At 43.0% G+C, this 19550-nt stretch overlaps 1 protein-coding gene across 1 annotated transcript in view; it reads left to right on the top strand.

The window, feature by feature from the left end:
* Positions 1-16316: 16316 nt before the first annotated feature.
* The window catches only part of YPEL2 (yippee like 2), a 40230-nt gene continuing 36996 nt past the window's right edge, over positions 16317-19550 (top strand). Inside the window, exon 1 of the mRNA XM_037494935.2 lies at positions 16317-16613. Within this exon, the coding sequence (XP_037350832.1) occupies positions 16497-16613 (117 nt within the window). The 5' untranslated portion in view covers positions 16317-16496. The remainder of the gene's footprint in view (positions 16614-19550) is intronic.

Here is a 19550-nt window from a genome sequence, read left to right as displayed (position 1 = left end):
GGATCATATGGCAAATCTACTTTTAATATTTTTATGAACCTCCATACCCTTTTCCAAGGGATTGGACCAGTGTACATTCTCACCAGCAGTGTATGAGGGTTCCTTTTTAGAGAAATTCTTTCAGAACTAAGTGCCAGGAAATGCTTTGCCTATCCCAAAGAACAGGTATGATTTTTCTTTGTAGACAATTGGAAATTTATAACTTGTTTCTTTTTGCTTTGGCTGCAGGATGCACAGAGTCAATTTTGTGGCTTGTCTTAAGTAACTCTGGGGTTCTGCATCCTAGTTCTTTCCAGTGTTAACCTTGTAATATTTATTTTCTCTAATACTAATTGATGCTTTATAGCTATTAGATAACATGCTGGATTAGATATTAAAATTCATATTATGTGTTACATTTAGAAATACAACACTGAGCTCAGGCACAGACAAAGGATTTGCTTCAGATATGTAATTGGCTAGGGCAAATCCAAACTAGAAACCATTAACTTTTGGTTCTTGGGCCCAGGGCTCTTTCTACTCCTGTACTTCTAGAATAATAACAGCTCCTCACCAGCACCTTCATAATACATAATGTCACATTCGCCAACCTGGCACCTCCTCTCTGTGATGGTCCAAGGAGCATGAAGCATTCTGCCAGTGAGGTGGGACAGTGCCACCCGCATTCCTGTTTCCTCCTTGGGTCAGCAACTTTGTGTTCTCTTGTTTCCAGAAATACAGAGTACCCAGTACTTTCCCTTTGTCCAGACTAAATGGCTTTGATCTGCAACTCAATTGCCATTTCAGAATGAAATTAACTCCTAGTGTCTGGAGTTCCCATATCTGTTTTTGTGCCAGGAAAGGAAAGTTGGGTATCTGTATGGCAGATGGGTGCCACTGAAACTCAACCAGGGTCTCCTGGGTATCAAAAGTGGCTGAGTTGGGTTGTACTGAAGTAGATAGTTCTTTTTTAATCTAATATAAAACTTGGTAATAGGAAATATTGACCTTCCCTAATGATTTATTTTGTGTCTCCATGATGTTCTGGCTGGAGGTACCTGGGCCAGAGAGTAGAGTCTTGGAATACATCCTGCCAGAGTCAGGAAAATTTTGATTCCTATTTTGAGGTAGAAAAGAGGAACTCTGGCCTGGAGATGAAACTCAACATTAGTTTTGTAATCATTCAATAGAGAAGACTTTTGGGAGTTATGTCACCCCACTCCCAGCCCCCCATTCCAAGAGCATAAGCTCAAATAGGAGTGACTAAGGCATTTGTGTCAATGACCACAGAACTAAGTAGTAAGTGTTACAGAGAGTCATTACAGAGGTCCAGAAAGAAAGGTGGGCTATGAAGAATGAAGAGGATTTAAATATGCAGAAACTCTATAAAGGCACAGAAATAGGAACATAAAAGGGATGATGACTGAAGTTCGTTAGGCATGTGAGATGTGGGAAGAAGAGTACTAGGACATTGCTGAAGTCACCATTGCTGCAGTTTAGAACAGCTGTATGCAAGCCCACTTCTATACCTCCAGTCTTTTTTTTTTTAAAGATTTATTTATGTGTACAAAAACCGGGGTACAGGCCAGATGTGCGGGAGGGTGAGAAGATTCACCAGAGACAGAGTGGGGAACAGAACAGGCAGACTGACCGAAATATACTGCTGAGGGGAGCAGCGGGCGAGCAGATCGTGTTTTGTGGGGTTGCTCCGTGGCCTGCCAGCGGGATGGAACCGGCACTGCAGAGGCTGCAGACAGCCTCACAGCTCTGCGCTCAGCTGCCTGCGCCACCAGGGAGGCCCCTATATCTCAATTCTTGAGAACGAAGAACTGTGAACAGTGGCTAATTGGTATAGATAATAGGTATTTTCAAAGGTGAAATTCTGCAGCCTGGCAGAGAATAGAATTCCTTACCCCATCAAAGGCCTACAGAATCAGAATTTTTTGGGATGGGGAAGCTAAATAAATTCAAGCAAACAGTAACAACCCCAGAAATATTTCCCAGGCACCTCACATATGTCTGAGGTTTGGAAATCACTGAGATAGTTGATCCTTGGTGCCAGAAATCAACTACTAAGCATCCTTGTCCGTTGACCACTTTCCCTGCTTTATTTTTTCCATTTCCTTTACTTTTCTTCTTTTGTATCTCTCCTGTGTGTCATCCATTACATCTGCCCCCCCCCCTTTTTTTTTTACTACTTTGGTCTCTTGTGAATCATAAGGTAGAAATAAAATCAGTATTTGTGGTATTTATGGTATAAATGTGTGTATCATGGTATAAAAGTTAAATAGAACTTTTGGTTAGTTTTAATTATATGATTCTTAATTTGTTTCCTTTGGGGTTTGAAGGAAAAAATGACCCAAACGTGACTAAAACCTTAAAACTAAATATCCCATTAGCAGGGCATCTGCAGACAAGATTATGACCAGAACTGAAAACTAGGTTTGGTTTTTTTTTTTTTTGAGCCTAATCTGTTGCCTCACCTTCCACTTCAGGTAATTCCCTTTCCTCATCTTGTTTTCTTAGTTTTCTGCAATTATAAGTTGAAACACTGAGTCAATCCTGAGAGTCTAAAGATGTTTTAAGATAACTTGACATCTTTGTTTTGCATTATAATTAGCTGACTTAGATTCAGTGTCTGGGAGATACCCTGCGTGTAGCTCTAGAGGACTCAGAGGACCAAGGTCACTTGTTTTCAGACTAATCTTTGGTTTGTCTCAGTTGAAGGATCCATAGGGGAAGTCCCAGGATTTGAATCCTGATTCTGGTATTTTCAAGTGAGAGGCTTTGGGCAAATAGCTTCTCTTGAGTCTCCTCCTTCCCTCCACCCCCACACACACTTGGAAACCAGGGGTAATCATAATGGTTGCCTCCCTGGATTGTTGTAAAGGTTAATAGACTGCACGTCAAGTACCTGGTCCCTCATGGACCTGTAATAGAACAATTAATAAATTTTAGGTTCTTAGAGGCTTTTATTGATAGTTACTCCAACCTCCTCCTTTCACTTCCCACCTTCCTTCAACATTTTCTGCAAGCCAGGCTTTGGGCAAAGTATGAGGCGTGATTAACTAGATCTGGTCTCTGGCCAGGACTGGCTCACAATCTAGTGGGAAGACTGACCCATAAACAAATCACTTGTGGAGCTTTCTAAAATTATATGAAATTATAGGCACAAGAAAAAGTTTTTACCTTTTGTTAATATGATATTTAGCTTCAAGACTGTAGTTATGTATGTGAATACCTTTTCCCTATACATGCCTGTCTCTCCTGAATGTGCCAGGCCTGAAGGGATAAGAGGCTGTAATTCTTATTAAAATCTATCTGCCATTCCCATACAGAAGAAATGCTAACGTTTGCTCTAGAGTCAGTCTCTCTCTCCCAACCTACTCCTTTCCTGCTCCTTCAATAAATGGCAGCACTAGATGACAGTTTAATAATTCCCAGAAAAAAATACATCCATCATTAGGCCGGTGATGGCTGTGACTTAGACATACAGGCATCCTTTTGACAGTGCCTCTCCCTCCCCCTTTTTGTTTTAAGTTCAATTTCCACATTCCAGTTGTGGAAAGGCAGGGAGCCCGGCCACAAATGTCAGAGTCTAGAGTTTGGATTTATTTGAATTGGGAGATTAAAGTGAGAAAGCCAAAGGCATGCTGACAGCTGAACAACGGAATTGTATTGGCAGAGTTGGGATGGATGGTTTGTGACTAATTGGGGCCCCAACTGTGCCCTGGGGGAACAGTAGTTAAAGAGAAATCAAGGTCACAGCTCCCATTGTCTAAAAGACACTCATTTATTCAGTAAATAATATTTGATATTTGAGTGTGTGAGAGACAGATGACAAAGAGTCACCTCCGTAAAAGTAAAACTACAGCTGTGAGAAAGTGCTACATTTGTGGAACAGGGGACCTGATTTATGCTTATTGGTGGAGGCTAAGGAGGGTGGGGAGGGCATTCCTGGTGTAGTAACTTCTGAAGATTGGCCAGATCTCTTATCCTGACTTCTCAGACTGTGTTGTAGCCTGCCTGGGTATATTCTGTAGGGGTCCAAAAGTCAGTGCCACCCTGGGGAGAGTGCCTTGGGTAGTGACCCAGGTGGCACACACACAGGGGTGAATGGTTGGGGAGGTGGGATGGGAAATGTTTCTGCCATCGGGCAAAATCATCAAAAATTTTGTGATGTGTGGTATATCAGAGATACAGCTCCACAGTCTGAGTTTCAGATTATATCTGCCAATCCAAGTGAGCGGATGTCACAATAGTTTGTTTGCTTTTTAACTTTGTGAAGCATTAATAGTGTATGAGTCCCATGTAATGTTGAGAATTACCTACTTTAAACACATTGGATAGTGACAAAGTAAGGAGATTTAAAAAATATCAACTTTTAGGGCAGCAGTTTTACTGATGGTGACTCATTTTATTCAAGATTCTTCAGTGTTCCAGACACTTGGGAGTCCTGGGGAAACCAAGGGTGGTAGTGGGGGAGGGGAGGTAAAGCCTGGACAGACTGCAGGAAGTCCCCAATCTGGTGTGGAAACAGCATGATAAAGTGCTATTCCAGAAAAGAACACTTCTTTTCTACATTTTTTGCATGCTGGAAGAAGGGAACCACCAGTTCTGTTTAAGGCCTTATTTGAGCAGGGTGTTAAAGGATGAGCAGGCATCTAGCAGGCCAAGTTAAGTAAAACTTGAAAGAAGTCTGAAACAACTTGAGAAACGGTAGTGAATGAACTTTGTGTGCTGGGAAAACAGGCTTGAAGTGAGGTGGGAAGGGGATGTTCTTTCATGAGGTGATTGAGCCCAGGTTCTTGGTGCCACCTGAGGGGTTCGACCTTGTCCTATAGGCTGCTAGGAAACCTCTGGAGATTTTGAAATATGAGATAGATGTGATCAGACCTTGTCATATAAATAGAATTCGCGAATGGGCAGGAAAGGTAAGAGCTGAGTCAGGGAGACCAATTAGAAAGTTATCACAGTAGTTCAGGACAAGGGAGGATAAGGCTGTGACTCTGAGAATGGCAGTGGGAGGGTGGATTACAGTGGCCTAAACAGCTCTGTAGGGGATAGATGAAGTATGACAAAGAGGGAAGAGAAAATAAGGATATTTCCTATTTAGGCAGCTGGGCCTTCAGGAGGAAGGAACAGAATTGGGGTGATAGTAGCCAGATAAAGACACCCTTTGGAAAGGAATCCAGGAGCTGGAGGAAGAGGTTTAGAAGACTTGAGGGTGTGAATGAGAGCCAGGGGGCTGGATGGGTGGGTGGATACGGAATGCAGGCTGTCGGGCACCTGGTGGAAGCACCTCCAAGGAGGAATAGGAGTGAAGAGCAGCCAGGCAGATGGAGGCTCTGTCATGGAGAGATGGAAGAACCAGGAGAGACACGATGAGGCCTGTAAGCAAGAGTTTGGGGGAAAGCAGCCCACAAGAGAGTGACTAACACCAGGGCCAAGTGGTATTAGCATTAGAAAGTATTAGTGTTTAGACTTGGTATGTTGGAGGCTGTCTATAATTTTGTTGCTCAAAAGCCTGCTTGAGATAAATGATAATTCATGGAGTAGTGCCAGAAGACTCTGTATGTAACTCTTCCATTCCTCTGGAGAGTCTTTATCACTAGGTCCAGTCAGGCCATCAGAAAGCCGTGTTCTTAGGCCTCCCTGATTTGACCTCATGTACAATCCCTGTACTGAACTGCCCTTCAGTGTTGTCATTTGTTTTTACGGAGGGACCTTTTTTTTTTTTTAAGATTTATTTATTTTTTATACAAGAGCTGGGGTACAGGCCAGAGGTGCGGGAGGGTGAGAGGATTCACCAGAGACAGAGTAGGGAACAGAATAGGCAGACGATGGAAATACACTGCTGAGGGGAGCAGCAGGTGAGACAGGAGAGGTCTGCTCGCCATGTGGGTTGCTCCGAGGCCAGTGGGGATCGCACTGGCTCTATAGAGGCTATGGACAGCTTCACAGTGCGGCGCTCAACCCACTGCGCCACCTGGGAGGCCCCCTTTACGGAGGGACCTTGAAGAAAAAGCATTGCAAGGGATTACATGTTAGGCACTGCTGGAGTTTGCTGGGGATCATGTCCACTTGGTTATTCATTGTCTCAATGACCATCCATAGGAGAAATGTTTCAGAAAACCTGTTTCTGTATCCTGAACCATCCAGATGCTTTTATTTTATATAGGAAACAAACTATAATTGCTGATATTTCTCCTAGGTTTGGAGAGCTGTTATCATAGAAGTACCATTCTGCAGTCCTAGGAGACAAGTTAGAGAACTTATGGCAGTAATTGGCAAATTTTGTATCTGTTTCTAAACCTCCAGGCCTCCCTTTTCTTTTTTTTAAACAACAGTGTCTTTTTCATCTTGACCACTAACAATAATAATAGCTACAATTTTGGTATACATTGCTTGCCAGCATTGTATATGCACTTACATCATCTCACTCAATCCTCATAACCACTGTGTCTCTTGGTATTTGGTGTTGGGGAAGTTGAGAATCAGAGTGATTGAATAACTTGCCAGTGGCCACCCCACTAGAAAGGTGAACTGGTTGGTGGTTCAAGAGTTCACTTCTTTCCTGGTCAGCCTTTGCCTCCCCTCCACTGAAATATCCCACAGAAATAGCACCACCAGACGCACACACTCCTAGGGGTGGTCCCCTTCTGTGGCTGGCGGAACTTCCCCAGTGAGCTCTGCCTTCTCGCTGTGCGCCTCAGTGTGTCAGCACAGCGTGTTTCCCACACATTTCTTTGGGTTCCTTTGTGGCTTACCTGAGAAATGTGTACCTCCTAACTCTTCATTCTGGGCACATTTAGAAGATTCGATTTTGATTCCAGCTGCAGTTGTGGCTACTTGTGGTGTCGGCCTATCAGATGGGCCAGCCGGGTTTGGTGTGTGCTCCCTATGCATTTGGCTCTCAAAGTGGTGTATCTAAAGTCTTTGTTTTTAATCATAATAGTTCACATCTTTTCTTTCCATGCTGATCAGCAGGAGTGAAGGGGGGGTGGTAGCAAATCTTCCCTTAATTTCCACTGTCATGGATTATTCCTTCTCTTACAATGGTGTTTAATTTGTACACGTGCCCTAAGGCTTTTAAATATCAAGTTTATTTTATTTGAATTATTGTTAGAAATCAATTTGGACTCTTCAATATGTTCAACAAGTTAGTCATGAGCCTGTGGCCCCATTATTAGGTACCAAAGTTTAACAATTAAAATGTGAGTTCTGTAGCCCCTTGCCTTTAATTTCTTCTTTAAAAAAAAAAAATCCATCTATTTTATCTTCCTTCCAAAGAATAACTTCAAAGGAGCAGTCTTTAAAATTTCCCCTTAAGGTTGAGGGCGGAGCAACATGGCGGCGAGGAGACGCTGCGAGTAAGATCTCCCATTAAAAAAAGTTAATAGGGAGGAAAAGCGGCAGGTCCCAGTGAGAACTGGGACACGGAAGATAAACGGACGACTCCAGCAAACTGCCCGAAGAAGAAAGTTGCCATAAAAGAGGACAAGAAGGGAGGGAAGCGCAGAACCCTGCTCCCCTCCCCCGCCCACAGAGGCGGCACTCTCCGACCGGCAGAGAGGAGGAAACAACAAACCAAAACGGCCAACAAGAAAAACGGACACAGCAAGCGGGACTGTGAGTGGAAAGGAACTATTGCAGCCACCACACCCCGTGAACGGGAGCTGAGGCGAACCCTGCAGGATCCGCCGTGGAGGTGAGCTCCAGGCGCCATTAAAGAGAGCCCCGCCCCCCGGGAGGAGACCAGCACCAGCACACAGCTCCGGCCGCCCGGTAAGCCTGCGCGGAAAGTGGCGCGGATCCAGACCGGATCGCAGCTGCCCAGGTCCCCGCGCCTGCGACCTAGGCTTGCGGGGAGACGGCGGAGGCCCTCCCTGAGTGAGCAGGAACAAGGCGCCCAGGCAGGGGAGCGGGATTCAAAAGGCGCCATTCCCGCGCCACTGATCTGGGCTACAGCCCGCGTCCTGGAACTGAGGGCTTTGGAACTGAGACCCGGGACACGAAATTAAGGGCGTGGGTTCCCCACGACGGTGGGGCACAAGGCAGACACAGCACCCCAAAGCCATTGAGGTGTACCCTACCATCCCCGCTCTGCTCCCTGTCCCACGGGGTGGAAAATCAGCTCCCCAAGGGCTCCAGGAGAGATCTCTGGCACCACCTAGCGACTTGACCCCAGCACAGGCTACTGAAGGAGCTAGTGGCCAGCTGGGGAGTTAGCCCACACCTGGCTCCTTCCGAACAAGTAGTCTGAGCCCACAGGGAGAGCGAGCACCCACAGCCGGGGCAGACCAGGCGCGCAGAAGAGTGTGCCTGAGACCAGACGCGCAGGGAGTGTGTCCCACACCACCATTTTAGAACAGGGACATTTCTTCAGTAAAGACTACCTGCAGAAGGCTTCCTCAGGAGCCAGAGGTGAGCGGGGGAAGTTCGCCCACGCCAGACCCCCTCTGGCCTGCAGTCCAAGCCCAGAGGGGAGCAGGAACCCACCGCCGGGGCAGACCAGGCGCACAGGGGAGTGTGTCCCCACATCGGCATTTTAGAACAGGGACCTTTCTCCATTAAAGGCTGCTTGAAACTGACAGATGACTCCTGGAAGAACCAGAGGGGAACAGAGAAGCCCACCCAAGATGCCGGCCAGTCCCAACAACACAGTGTCCCAACGCATACGGCAAATTAGAAAACAGACAGTAGGGAGGAGAAGAACCACACGCAACCTAGCAACTCTCCAGAGAAAAAGCACACCACAAAAAGAAAGCCAGCCCCCAGATTGCAAAGACAATAACTTGGAAGAATTTCTGAGCCTTCCAGAAAGAGAATTTAAAATTGCCGTGATTAAAAAACTGACAGAAGTCATAAAGGAAAACAATGATAAGGGAAAAATACTCAACGATCAGAAGAATGCAATTGAGTCCCTAGAGAGGGAAAACAATGGTCAGAAGAAAGAAATTGAGTCCCTAAAGAGGGAAGTAAAAGAAATGCAGGAGATCAAAGAATTAATGGAAGAACTAAAGAATTCTGGGAAAAGCAATGAAAGCAGAATAGATGAAATGGAAGAACGAATAAGTAATCTTGAAGACACAGAAATAAAAAGAACCAAAACAGAGAAGGAAAGAGAAGTACGAAGGAAAAAGAACGAAGAAAGACTTCGGGAACTATCTGACTCCATGAGGAAAGGAAATATAAGAGTTATAGGAATACCAGAAGGAGAGGAGAGAGATGTAGGAACAGAGAAAATATTCAAAGAGATAATTGAAGAGAACTTCCCAAATGTGAAGGAGCTGAAAATTGATATACAAGAAGCAAGAAGAACACCAAACTTCCACGACGAAAGGAAAAATACAGCAAGACACATAATAGTAAAGCTCCCAAGAATCCAGGACAAGGAAAAATAATGAAGCTGGCAAGAGGGAAGAAACAGATAACATTCAAAGGAAAACCAATCAGGCTGACATCAGACTTCTCCGAAGAAACACTACGGGCAAGGAGAGAGTGGAGGGACATAGTCAACAGACTCCAAGAAAACAGATGCCAACCAAGAATACTCTATCCCGCAAAGCTCTCCTTCCTCTTTGAAGAAAGAATATGGACCTTCCCAGACAAACAGAAACTCCGGAATTTCATTGCAACTAAACCCCCACTCCAAAAAATACTACAAGGAGTCCTAAAGCCAGAACCTCAGAGGGACGAATAACAATGAAAGAAGGCCAAAAAAAAAAAAAAAAAAAAAGTTATTAAAAGAATAAATAAATAAAATCAAAGGAAAGACAAACACAATGGCAAATACAGATGTTAACATATCAATATTAACTCTAAATGTAAATGGACTAAACTCTTCAATAAAAAGACACAGAGTGGCAGCCTGGATTAAGAAACAAAACCCAACCTTTTGCTGTCTCCAGGAAACACATTTAGCTACAAAAGATAAAAATAGGCTCAAAGTTAAAGGATGGAAAACAATCCTACAAGCAAATGGACCAAAAAAGAAAGCAGGAACAGCTATACTTATATCAGATAAAACAGATTTCAAACTCAAAAAGATAAAAAGAGACCCCAATGGTCACTACATTATGATCAAGGGGACAATACTTCAAGAAGAAATAACACTCATTAACATATACTCACCAAACGAAGGAGCACCAAAATATATCAGACAACTGTTGTCCTCTCTGAAAACAGACATCAGAGAAAACACATACGTAGTGGGAGACTTCAACACACCACTATCAACAATGGATAGATCAACAAGACAAAAAATAAGTAAAGAAACCAAAGCTCTAAATAAGGACCTAGAGCAATTAGGCTTACAAGACATCTATAGAACACTAAACCCCAAAAAAACAGAGTACACATTTTTCTCAAGCGCACACGGATCATTCTCCAGGATCGATCACATACTGGGGCACAAGACAAACATCAACAGATACACCAAGATTGAAATCATATCAACCATCTTTTCTGACCATGAAGGCATCAAACTAGAAATAAACCATAAAAAGAAGGCAAGGAACTTTCCTACCTCATGGAGATTAAAAACCACACTACTGGAAGACCATTGGACTAATGAGGAGATCAAAGAAGAAATTAAAAAATTTTTTGAATTGAACGACAAGGAGGACACTAATATCCTAAATGTATGGGATGCAGCAAAAGCAGTAATAAGAGGAAAATATATAGCAATAGAAGCTCACATCAAGAAACAAGAAAGAACGCAAAGAAACAACCTCATCTCGAAGCTCAAAGATCTAGAAAAAGAACAACAAAAAAACCCCAAAACCAGTAGAAGAAAAGAAATAATAAAAACCAAAGCAGAAATAAATGAAATTGAAACTAAAAAAACAATCCAAAAGATCAATGAAACCAAGAGCTGGTTTTTTGAAAAAATCAATAAAATAGACAAACCCCTAGCCAGGCTCACAAAGGAAAAAAGGGAGAAAGCACAAATAAACAGGATCATCAATGAAAGAGGAGAAATCACAACGGACACAGCAGAAATCAAAAGAATAATCAGTAACTACTATGAACAGTTATATGGAAACAAGTTTAACAATCTAGAGGAGATGGACAAATTCCTACAACTCTACAATCACCCAAAGCTAGATAAAGAAGAAATAGAACACCTAAACAGACCAATTACAATTAGCGAAATTGAAATGGTAATAAAAAACCTCCCCAAAAACAAAAGCCCAGGACCTGATGGATTTACAAATGAATTCTACCAAACATTCAGAGACGAATTAGTGCCTATCCTTCACAAACTCTTCCAAAAAATTGAGAAGGAAGGGACAATACCAAACACGTTCTATGAAGCCAACATTACACTAATACCAAAACCAAACAAGGACAACACAAAAAAGGAAAACTACAGGCCAATCTCCCTAATGAACACTGATGCAAAAATCCTCAATAAAATTTTAGCTATCAGAATCCAACAATGTATCCATAAGATAATTCACCACGACCAAGTTGGATTCATTCCAGGGGCACAAGGATGGTTTAACATCCGAAAATCAATCAACGTTATCCAACACATCAACAAAAAGAAATATAAAAACCATATGATAATATCAATAGATGCTGAGAAAGCTTTCGACAAAGTGCAACACCCATTCATGATAAAAGCCCTTGAAATTCTGGGGATACAAGGAACATACCTCAACATCATAAAGGCCATCTATGACAAGCCAACAGCCAGTATCATTCTCAATGGTGAAAAGCTGAAAGCAATTCCATTAAGATCTGGAACAAGACAAGGATGTCCACTCTCACCATCGCTTTTCAATATAATACTGGAAGTCCTAGCCAGGGCAATAAGACAAGAGAAAGACATCCAAGGAATCCAAATAGGAAAAGAAGAAGTCAAACTATCACTATTTGCAGACGATATGATATTATACATAGAGAACCCCAAAAACTCCACAGAAAAGCTAATTCAACTCATCAATCAGTTCAGTAAAGTGGCAGGATACAAAATCAACACGCAAAAGTCAGTAGCCTTCCTATACACAAACAATAAATCTGAAGAAGAAGAAATCAAAAAGACCATCCCTTTTGTTATTGAAACAAAAAAAATCAAATATCTGGGAATAAATCTAACAAAAGAGGTAAAGGACCTATACAAAGAAAACTATAAAACACTGTTAAAAGAAATAGAAGAAGACACAAAGAAATGGAGAGACGTCCCCTGCTCATGGATTGGAAGAATAAACATTATTAAAATGGCCATCCTACCAAAAGCAATATACAGATTCAATGCTATTCCAATCAAAATTTCAATGTCATTCTTCAAAGAAATAGAACAATTATTGATGAAATTCATATGGAATCACCAAAAACCCCGAATAGCCAAAGCTCTCCTGAAAAAAAAAGAAGGGAATGGAGGCATCAGACTCCCAGACTTCAAACTATACTACAAAGCCATAATCATCAAAACTGCATGGTATTGGAACAAGAACAGACATACAGACCAATGGAATCGAATAGAAAATCCAGAAATAAACCCACAGATTTATGGTCAACTAATCTTTGACAAAGGAGCAAAGAATATGCATTGGAGCAAAGAAAGTTTGTTCAATAAATGGTGCTGGGAAAACTGGGTCGCTACATGCAAAAGAATGAAGCTTGACCACCACCTCACACCATACACAAAAATCAACTCAAAATGGATTAAAGAACTAGACATAAGACCTGAAACCATAAAATATATAGAAGGAAATATAGGCGAAACACTACGTGATTTGCACATCAAAGACATCTTTACAGACACATCACCCAAAGCAGTGATAGTGAAGGCAAAGATAAACAGCTGGGACTACATCAAATTAAAGAGCTTTTGCACAGCAAAAGAGACAATAACAAAAACAAAGAGAAACCCCACCAACTGGGAGAACATTTTTGCACCCAACACTAATGATAAAGGACTGATCACAAAAATCTGCAAAGAGCTGATGAGACTCAACAACAACAAAGAAAATAATCCAGTCAAAAAATGGGCAGAAGAGCTTAAAAGAAACTTCTCTGAAGAGGAAATGCAAATGGCCAACAGGCATATGAAAAAATGTTCAACATCACTTGTAATCAGGGAAATGCAAATCAAAACTACCATGAGATACCATCTTACACCAGTGAGAATGGCACATATTAAAAAAACTAGCAACAACAAATGTTGGCGAGGGTGTGGAGAAAAAGGAACTCTTCTGCACTGTTGGTGGGAGTGCAGACTGGTCCAACCACTGTGGAAAGCTGTATGGAGATTTCTGGACCTACTAAACATAGAGCTTCCATATGATCCAGCAATTCCACTCCTAGGTATTTACCCAAAGGACACAGAAACATCAATTCCAAAGAACACCTGCACCCCTATGTTTATAGCAGCACTGTTTACAATAGGTAAGCTTTGGAAACAACCCAAATGTCCAAAAATAGATGACTGGATCAAGAAGATGTGGTACATATATACCATGGAATATTACTCAGCATTCAAAAAAGATAAACACATGCAATTTGCAGCAACATGGATGGCGCTGGAAGGGATCATGCTCAGCGAAATAAGCCAAAAAGAAAAAGAAAAATACCGGATGGTCTCACTCATAGCAGGAATCTAGAAAACTTAAATAAGGGACCAGGAAAATGAATAACTATAAGAAAGTGAAAATCAAAATCAACAAAAAACTATGAACCAGAGACACTTTTAGGGGGGCGAGGGTGGGAGGGGAGGGATTGGGGTCAGAATGGGGGGGCTGCAATTGTATGGGGAATATAACAATAAAATTTATTAAAAAAAAAAAAAAAAAAATTTCCCCTTAAGATAGAAGAAGACAGTAACAGGCGATTTACGGTCCCTACCTTTCATCTTTTTTCCCCCTCAGCCTATTCTCTTCTGTCTCCTCAGGCACAAGAACCCGCTCCTGATCCTGCTTCGCCTTGTTTTTACTTACTCTTCTCATTCCTTCTAGCTTGCCCTGTACCAGTTGAACAAAATCCATATTTCAGCAAGCCACTCTTTTCATTCCTTTCTTCTCAGGGAAGAAGTTAAGGTTTGGATGCCAGAAAATATTAAAGAGCAAGAGGAACAGAATGACTGTGTAGCAGCAAAGTGCAGCACCTGCTGTCTAGGCTCTCTGGGGCTGTTCTAGGCCCAGGCAGCCTGGAATATTGCTTATATGGTCAATTTTTCTGGTCTTTCTCAGTTTAGCGCTATGGTGTGCAGTGATTGTTTGTGCATGGGTATGCCTTTGTATGTGACATACTTACATTTAATACAGACCACAAATGGTTATTCCTCAGAAAGTAACTTTGAATAAGCTTTGGGGTTCAGATTTGAAGCTGAGCATAACCCAGAATCCCTGTCTGTGAACTTTTTTTTTGGGTTTCCTGCAGAAGAGAAATGAGAGAAGAAATAATTTTACTCTGGGGAAATGCATAATTTAGAAACCATCTGCATGGATAAGAAAACAGACTCTGTGGCTGCTCTGTAAACCCAGACTGGCAGCCGAGGCTTATTGTTGCCTTTTCTTCCCTCAGTGTTTGTGTAAGACAGACCCAGTGTTCCTTGTGCTCCCCATTGGGTGTCTGAGGCTGTGGGCTTCAGAAGTGACTGGGCTAGGGCTAATCTGCTCACTCCTCCTGCTTGACATTCCTCTTCCTCACCCTGACCTACTACCCCTGCTTTCCCTGGAGATGCTGGTATTCCTGAGAGTAGAACAGGCACATTGGGAGATTCAGAGGTATTCCAGAAAACCCCAAGGGGGATCCTTGCCTTTTTCTACTACCTGTAACACTTAAACACCTAACACTGTTCTGCTCTGGTCTTTTGTCTTGACCACTTCATTTTACCCACTACCAGAATATGAGCAGGCCTAACTGCAAGGCAAAGCTGGGGAAGTATTTCTTTGCATATCACATCAAATATTCTTTTGTTCAGTTTAACCAGGTATCACATCTTTTAAAAAAACAGCTGTTGAGGGTTAAAGAGGGAAGACCTTATTCCTGGGCCCCGCGGGTCTGAGCACCTTCAACATTTGGGTACCTCATGTGTAAAATTAGTCACCGTGTCAAGTCTGCTTCACTCAGGCCTGCATAGGGGGCTGCAGAAACAGGAGTACTGACCACTGTTGCCCTTTAGTTTATTGCTGACCGGTAGTCTGGGCTACCAGGAAGACAGAGTCCCTGGGATATAGTGGCATTTGGTGACTGCTGTGATGGGGAGGATGATGAGAGGGCAGCTTCCTTTTGAAAGGTTTGGTTCCATTGTGGTTTAGAGGAAAAAGAACTGTGATTTGCAGATTTTCTCTAAACATCCAGATGGGTCCCAGACATGATCCAGCAAGGAAAATCTGATTTTGTTTGTCTTCCTCCCCCGTCTCTCTAAGTAATTTTATCTTCAAAGCATGACGCAGGCGTTAATTAACACTCTGGCTCTCCTGGGAGGTAGGCAAGTGGGAACACCACCCCCGTTGGTGGAGCCCAGGGAATAGGCAGGTCCAGAAGCCTCAGGTAGTAAGCTACCGAGAAGCAGAGTAAGTCTGAGACCTTGGGCTTTGCCCTAGAACTTGGACTTATTCTGGGAGCTCCACGATACCTTCAGTGTCATTAGCTCCATGTAGAATAAAAGAGCTAGGTAGGAGATATTTCATAGTGTGGAATGAATAATGGAAAGCTTGAGGTTTGAGGAGAAATTCTGGTAAATTCACTGTCATTGTGAATTTAGGAATCTGATGTTGTCGTTGATTTCATTCATTCACTTGCTTTAAACAAACAAACAAACTACTGAGCACCTGTCTCTGGGCAGGTATTCCAAAGGAAATCAGCTCTTCCTAGAAAGCTGACTAGCCTGCTAAAGTTTTGTTGCCTCTGTAGGTCATGGTTTCAGGTGTTGGGGAACTCATGCCCCATGAATGAGAAATCCATATGCGGCTGTTGATGTCAGTGTGGGAAGGCTGAATCAATTTTCCTTCAGCCGTTTGTCTAGGTTGGCTCAGGAGATGGAATTCCTCTCCATGGGGTTATAGGTGGTAACATTTTGAAGCCTGACCTTTTCAAGGACCCCCTAGGAATGGTGATCAGTGCAGTTTGCTGGGGTAACTGTTGAGAGCCCTGAGTTAGTATTGAATCTAGAAAACCAATAATGAGATCTCCAGTGATTTCTTTCGCATTCATTGGGCATCTTTGCACAGTGCAAGAAACAGAAGGGGATCATTTTATCCTGTGAGTGTTGGCCCCTCTCTTGGTTCAAAATTGGATTCTATTTCCTAATCAGGAAGCCCAGCTCCATTAGCTAATGATATTCCTCTTATCTTGGCCATGCAGGCTGCTGAGAACCAGCCCTAGACCTCTACTTGAGGGTCCTTCCTCTGAAGACATCACCAGTGTGTGGAGCCAGTCCCACACCCACCCCCTGCCAAACCACGGCCTTTACCTGTGTCTTCCGGTGTTTCCCGTGCGATCCATCCTGTGGGAGTGCCTCGTGGGCCACCCCAGAGTTCACTCCACGCTCAACGGCGCCAATGGTGAAGATGACAAGATCCAAGACTTTCCAGGCATATCTGCCCTCCTGCCATCGGACCTACAGCTGCATTCACTGCAGAGCCCACTTGGCCAATCATGATGAACTCATTTCCAAGGTACATGTTTCCTGCAGGCTTCCCTTGCCTTCCTTCACATCCAGGGAGGATAACATTCCTGCCCCTAAAGCTGTAGAGGTATACAAGCTCTCACAGAGCCCTACCTTTTGTACAGGGAGGGCTGACCTCATGACTGACTCATTCAACTGAGGAATAACTCTTGAGTTGAAGTGAAAATGTACTAGTTAGATTTATTTTGGAAATTAGTGCCATCCCTGGTGGGGGGACTTTGAGGGCTGGTGGTTCATAGACTGGAGGGGACAGGGGCTGAGAAGAGATTGGAGCCTTTAACTCAGCTTGCTTCATTTAGGTTGGCAGATGAACAGTGTGCAGAGTGCTGCCTGCTTGGAATGTAAATTCTAACAAAAGTAGTGGAACCTAGATATGTTTTAAGAGGGGCTTATTAGCTGAGGCGAGAAAAGATGTTGCCTGCAAAGCCCCCAGGTAGGCTTGTGAGACTGTTGAATGACTAAATAGGTGGTCTTTCAGGAGGTCTGATAAAGAGTTGACCCACTGATGTTGGTACCTTTAGGGCTTCTGCATGAGGTAATAGGTGTGATGTTTGATCACAATGAGAAGAATGGAACCCTATTTTCCCTGAGGAGCCTTGGCAAATGCTTTTTCAAGTTGGGGCTGTGTTATAAATAAATGAACCCAATACCCCACTAGTGCATTTCAAGAACTGGCCCCTTCAGGCAACATTCTCAGGGTAGCTACCCCTCTCTTAGTCCTCAATTTCCATGGGGAGGAGAAACAGGTTTTATTAGACTGCATGAAAAGGGGAAAGACATCAGAGGGGACTTTTCCCTATCAAAAGCATCCTTCCTTAGGGACTATACCTCATTTCTCTAAAATTGGGGGGAAGGAAGAAACCTTTATGTAGACTCAGGCACAGTTTTAAAGATTTAGTGTTCTTAATCTGTTTATAAGAACTGCTAGAAAAGGGGGGGGGGTCGTCTCACTTTTTTTTGGATCTGGCTTGGTAGCCCCAGACAGACAAGGGTAAAATATCTACAGTTCTGGGCCAGTCCCTTCCAGCTTGCTGATTTGACAGGAAGTTGAAGAAGGCTGCCCGAACAATCATGTCTATGGTAGTGTAGCTTCACAAATCAGGACAGAGGACTGAATTCTTTCTAAGCCTATTCCAGGATCTAGGGTTGCTACAGAATTAAACCTTGGAGTATTCCGTATCCTTTCTTCTGGCCCACTTCCTTTCTTCACGTGCTGTTGAATGTTGTCCTTTGTGCTGTTTATGGTTTAGCAGCCTATAGCTGCCTTCTCTATCATCAAACGCATCTCATCTCATTCCTTTTGAATTTTGGGGGAAACCTTCATTTGGAAGGTTGGATGTGGGCTTTATCAGTGAGGGAAGAGAGGAGTCAGACTTCCTTACTTTGGAAGGGGGCCAGCAAGCTTGGAGGGAAAATGTGAGTTGTCCTATTTCTGGAAATCTCCAGAGAAAGTGGACTACAGGGAATAAGTACTATGTATCATAGAAATAGAGGTATCAATAAAAATGTATTTTATACTGGTTGATCTCACTCATAGCAGGAATCTAGAAAACCTAAATAAGGGACCAGGAAAATGAATAACTATAAGAAAGAAAAAAAATCAAAATCAACAAACAACAATGAACCAGAGACACACTATGGGGGGTGGAGGGTGGGGAAAGGAGGAATTGGGGTCAAAATAAGGGGGGTGCAATTGTATGGGGAATATAAAAATACAATTAAAAATGTATTTTAGCACCTTCCACATACTAAAAACTGCTGCATGATGTTTTATAAATGTTATCTCATTTAACCCTCATCAGAAGGCTTTAAGAAGCTTTCCAGATAGGTGATATTAGTCATGTTTTATATACTTGGAAAAGTTGAGCCTCATAAATGTTGTCCAAGAACTCAAGTCTCAAAGCAGAGAACAATTACTTCGAGTTTATTCAGGGATTTCTGGAAGAAGAGGTGTTTGAGCTGGGCCTCACAAGATGGGAAGAATTGAATTTGCAGAGATGCCAAGACCATCAAATTTGATGTCTTATCTCTTTGGCTTGTTGCACGGGCCTTGGATGATCTGGCAGAACCCAGCTTTTGAGTTAGGTCTCCAGTTCTTTGTTTTATGTTCCAGCCACTCAGAACTAAACAACATTCCCTGAACATGGCTGGTAGGGGCATTTCAGGCCCCTGTGCCTTGCCAAGAGTAGCTCTTTCACTTCACCTCCCTTCTCTCACAGGAGCAACTCCACATCCTATTCTACCTGGGGCCTTGTCCTACCAGCTTTCTATCTTTGGCAGAAATTTCAGTACATGAGGAAGTAAACGGATGGAGCTTGGGAGAAAACAGCGATGAGCAAAAAAAAGACTTAGCTGGCCTTTTGTCCTCCTTCCTGCCCGTTTTGGGGCAGAAAGACTCATTCACAAGTCCAGGCCAAAGTCAGCACAGGCTTTAGTTTCACTGGCTACAACTGGTGCACAGATGGGGTGCATTAGAGCTTGATGATTTAGAGTTGGGTTAAATGCCTGGCTGTGGGGAGTGAGGGAACTGTGGCTGGCATTGCACAAAGATTCCTTTATTGCACACCACAACCACCCCCGGCACTAAATAATCTATAGATTCTTATGCAGGTCTGCTTAATGGAGAGATCTTTGCTCCAGCCCCCTCCTTGTAAAATGAGTCTTTCTTTTCATTTTGCTTCTCTCTTCCATTAAGAAAGTTCAGGGAGAGAATGTCTCTCCTGTTCTCCCCTCTTGACATAATCTCCTATGTGGTTTCAGAATCCACCCAGTGGGAGTTAGGGGCTGGGAAGCAGATAACTAGAGCAGCAGTGTAATTAAATGATACTTTGTACTTGTAATAGAGCCTTTCATCTGGACTTGACATTCTGTTGTTTGGTTAAAAAAAGTGAGTCTGCCTTCATTATGGAGAAAGCAACACAAAGGT

The sequence above is a fragment of the Talpa occidentalis genome, unplaced genomic scaffold, assembly GCF_014898055.3.
Source record: "Talpa occidentalis isolate TD23 unplaced genomic scaffold, MPIMG_talOcc4v2.1 talOcc4.7, whole genome shotgun sequence".
Taxonomy (NCBI): Eukaryota; Metazoa; Chordata; class Mammalia; order Eulipotyphla; family Talpidae; genus Talpa; species Talpa occidentalis.
This window is presented reverse-complemented; position numbering and strand designations above follow the sequence as displayed.